Source organism: Gavia stellata, chromosome 19, assembly GCF_030936135.1.
Source record: "Gavia stellata isolate bGavSte3 chromosome 19, bGavSte3.hap2, whole genome shotgun sequence".
NCBI classification, from domain to species: Eukaryota; Metazoa; Chordata; class Aves; order Gaviiformes; family Gaviidae; genus Gavia; species Gavia stellata.
The window spans coordinates 366,997-369,978 of record NC_082612.1 but is presented as its reverse complement, the minus strand read 5'-3'; the positions used below and the strand labels follow the sequence as shown (position 1 = coordinate 369,978).

General features: G+C 73.6%; 1 protein-coding gene across 1 annotated transcript; it reads left to right on the top strand.

Annotated features, from left to right (window-relative positions):
- The first annotated feature begins 670 nt into the window (after positions 1-670).
- PRDM8 (PR/SET domain 8) lies at positions 671-2,982 on the top strand. The gene is made up of 3 exons (XM_059826975.1): positions 671-889; positions 1,130-1,361; positions 1,577-2,982. The coding sequence occupies exons 1-3, from the start codon at positions 671-673 to the stop codon at positions 2,980-2,982; spliced, it is 1,857 nt and encodes a 618-aa protein (XP_059682958.1).

Sequence of the window (2,982 nt, the reverse complement as noted above, 5' to 3'; positions counted from 1 at the left end):
AGCGTGTCGAGGTAAAAATAATTACCTCTGCTTGCTGCTTTTAATTAAAGTCTCGGAGGGAAAGTGCTGGATTATGGTAATGAGCAGACATACGTTCCCTCTTGTCGAGCGGAGCGGGAGGTGAGCTGACATGCAATCAGCGACAATGACAAGCCACTTGAAACCCATTCGCTCCGCTCCTCTGTCACAGCCCGGAGACCGGCCAGGCTCCTCTCCTGCAGGGGCCCCGAAGCCCGGGGCGGGGGGACCGGCAACCCCGCTCCCCGTCTCGGGCAGGGGCCCGCCGACGGCTGCCCCTTTCTGTCCGCCTCCTGCCCGCGACCGGGTCCGCCCGCCGGGCTTTCCCCCCCCCCCCGCGCCCGCCCGGGTGCTGCCCGGAGCCCGCTCCCGTCGCGCCCGCAGCCGGGCTCGCTGGGAAATAAATCACCGCGACAGCTTCCCGGCGCCTCGCCGCCCGTTCGGGGAGCTCCTCGCCTTCTCTGTTTGTTTCCAGACCGGTGAAAGGGCTCCCCTGCCTCTTATTTTTATTTACTCTTCCATTTTTTGTGAACCGTAATTTTTGTTCTGTTTTGTTTTCCCCGGCGGGTCGCGGCCGCGTCTCCGCGCAGCGCTGCGCAGGGCCCCGCCGCGCCGTGACGGCTCCGCTCTGCCCCTCTCCCGGCCCGCAGGCATGGAGGACGCCGGCGTCCAGAGGGGGATATGGGACGGGGACGCCAAGACGGTCCAGCAGTGCTTGACTGACATTTTCACCAGCGTTTACACCACCTGCGACATTCCGGAAAATGCCATTTTCGGTCCCTGCGTCCTGAGCCACACGTCCCTGTACGACAGCATTGCCTTCATCGCCCTCAAGTCCACCGACAAGCGTACCGTCCCCTACATATTCCGGGTAAGAGCCGCTCATCCGCCGGGCAAAGCCGCTCGCCCCGACGGCCGGTGCCCGAGCGCAGCCCCGCCGCGGAGCGCAGCCCCGTCGGGCCGCCCGCCGCTTGCCACGGCCCCGCCGAGCCGGGCGGGACCCTCCGCCGCCGGGATGCGTTCCCCCGCCGCTCCCGCCGGCTGCCCGGCCGCGCCCCGTCGGCCGGCCGCTCCGTCTGTCCGTGCGCGTTTATTAAAGCCGGCGTTGCAGGTGGACACGTCGGCGGCCAACGGCTCGTCGGAGGGGCTGATGTGGCTGCGGCTGGTGCAGTCGGCGCGGGAGCGGGAGGAGCAGAACCTGGAGGCCTACATCAAGAGCGGGCAGCTCTTCTACCGCTCCCTGCGCCGCATCGCTAAGGACGAGGAGCTGCTGGTGTGGTACGGCAAGGAGCTCACGGAGCTGCTGCTGCTCAGCCCCGCCCGGGCCCCCGCTCGCAGCAACGGTGGGTGCCCCGCGCCCCTTTCCCACGGCTCCGGGTGACCGGGGGCCGCCGTGGCGGGGGGGGGGGGCGGGCGGGGACCTCCGCCCGGGAGGGTGGGGGGGGAGGCGGCCGGCGTCGGGACCCCCGCCCCCTTTCCCTTAACCTCCCGCGGAAGGCCGGTCGCCGGCCCCGGCTGACGGTGCCCCCGTCTCTCTGTGTCCCGTGTCCGGCCGCAGGCTCGCCGCCCTTCGCCTGCCCCGAGTGCAGCCAGCGCTTCCAGTTCGAGCTGCCCTTCGCTGCCCACCTCCGGTTCCGCTGCCCCAAGAGGCTGCACGGCCCCGACACCGGCCCCGCCGCCGAAGCCCCCGGCGGCAAGGACGGCGCCGGCAAGGAGCCGGAGGCCGGCAAGTACTGCAAGCCCGGCGGGCCGCTCCACCACCCCTTCCCCGGGGCCGACGGCGGCAGTGCCGCCGCCAGCACCAAGCCCTCCACGGACTTCCACAACCTGGCGCGGGAGCTGGAAAACTCCCGCGGCGGCCACGGCGGGTCTCCGGGGCGGCCCGCGCCCCCCGAGGGCGGCCCCGAGGCGTCGGCCGGGAAAGGCAAGCGGCGGTACCCCGAGGAGGAGGAGCGGGGCCCCGGGGCGGCGGCGCGGGGCCGCTTCCCGGCGGAGCGGCCGGGGCTGCCCTCGGCGCCCAAGGAGGAGCCGGTGTGCGCCCCGCAGCAGCAGTACCGGGCGGCCGGCTCCTACTGCGGCTTGGAGGAGGGCGGCCGCCTCTTCGCGCCGCCCAGCCCGGAGACCGGGGAGGCCAAGCGCAGCGCCTTCGTGGAGGTGAAGAAGGCGGCGCGCGGCCCCGAGCCCGACGGCGGCGGCCCCGAGGAGGGCCAGGAGCGCGCCTCCCCCGCCGCCCCGGCGGCGGGCGGCGGGGAGCCGGGGCTGTGTCCCCGGGGCGGCCCCGGGGGCCCGCTGGCCGCCCGCCTGGAGGGGGGCAGCCCTGCTCGGGGCAGCGCCTTCACCACCGTGCCGCAGCTGGGGGGCGGCGGCGGCGGCCCGGGCGGCGGCGCGGAGGAGCGGAAGAGCGCCTTCTCCCAGCCCGCCCGCTCCTTCCCCCACGTCCCGCCGCTGGTGCTGGGCCAGAAGCTGGGCGGGCTGGGCGAGCCCTGCCCCGACGGCGCCGCCGCCCCCGCCCGCCTCTACGCCGCCGAGGCGCTGGCCGTCAAGCTGCCGGGCGGCGGGGAGGCGGCGAGCGGCGGCGGCGGGGGGGGCGGCGGCGGCGGGGGGCTGCCCAAGCAGAGCCCCTTCCTCTACGCCACCGCCTTCTGGCCCAAGAGCTCGGCGGCGGCGGCGGTGGCGGCGGCGGCGGCGGGGCCGCTGCAGCTGCAGCTGCCGTCGGCGCTGACGCTGCTGCCGCCGTCGTTCACCTCGCTGTGCCTGCCGGCCCAGAACTGGTGCGCCAAGTGCAACGCGTCTTTCCGCATGACCTCGGACCTGGTCTACCACATGCGCTCGCACCACAAGAAGGAGTACGCGCTGGAGCCCCTCGTCAAGCGCCGCCGCGAGGAGAAGCTCAAGTGCCCCATCTGCAACGAGTCCTTCCGCGAGCGCCACCACCTCTCCCGCCACATGACCTCGCACAACTAG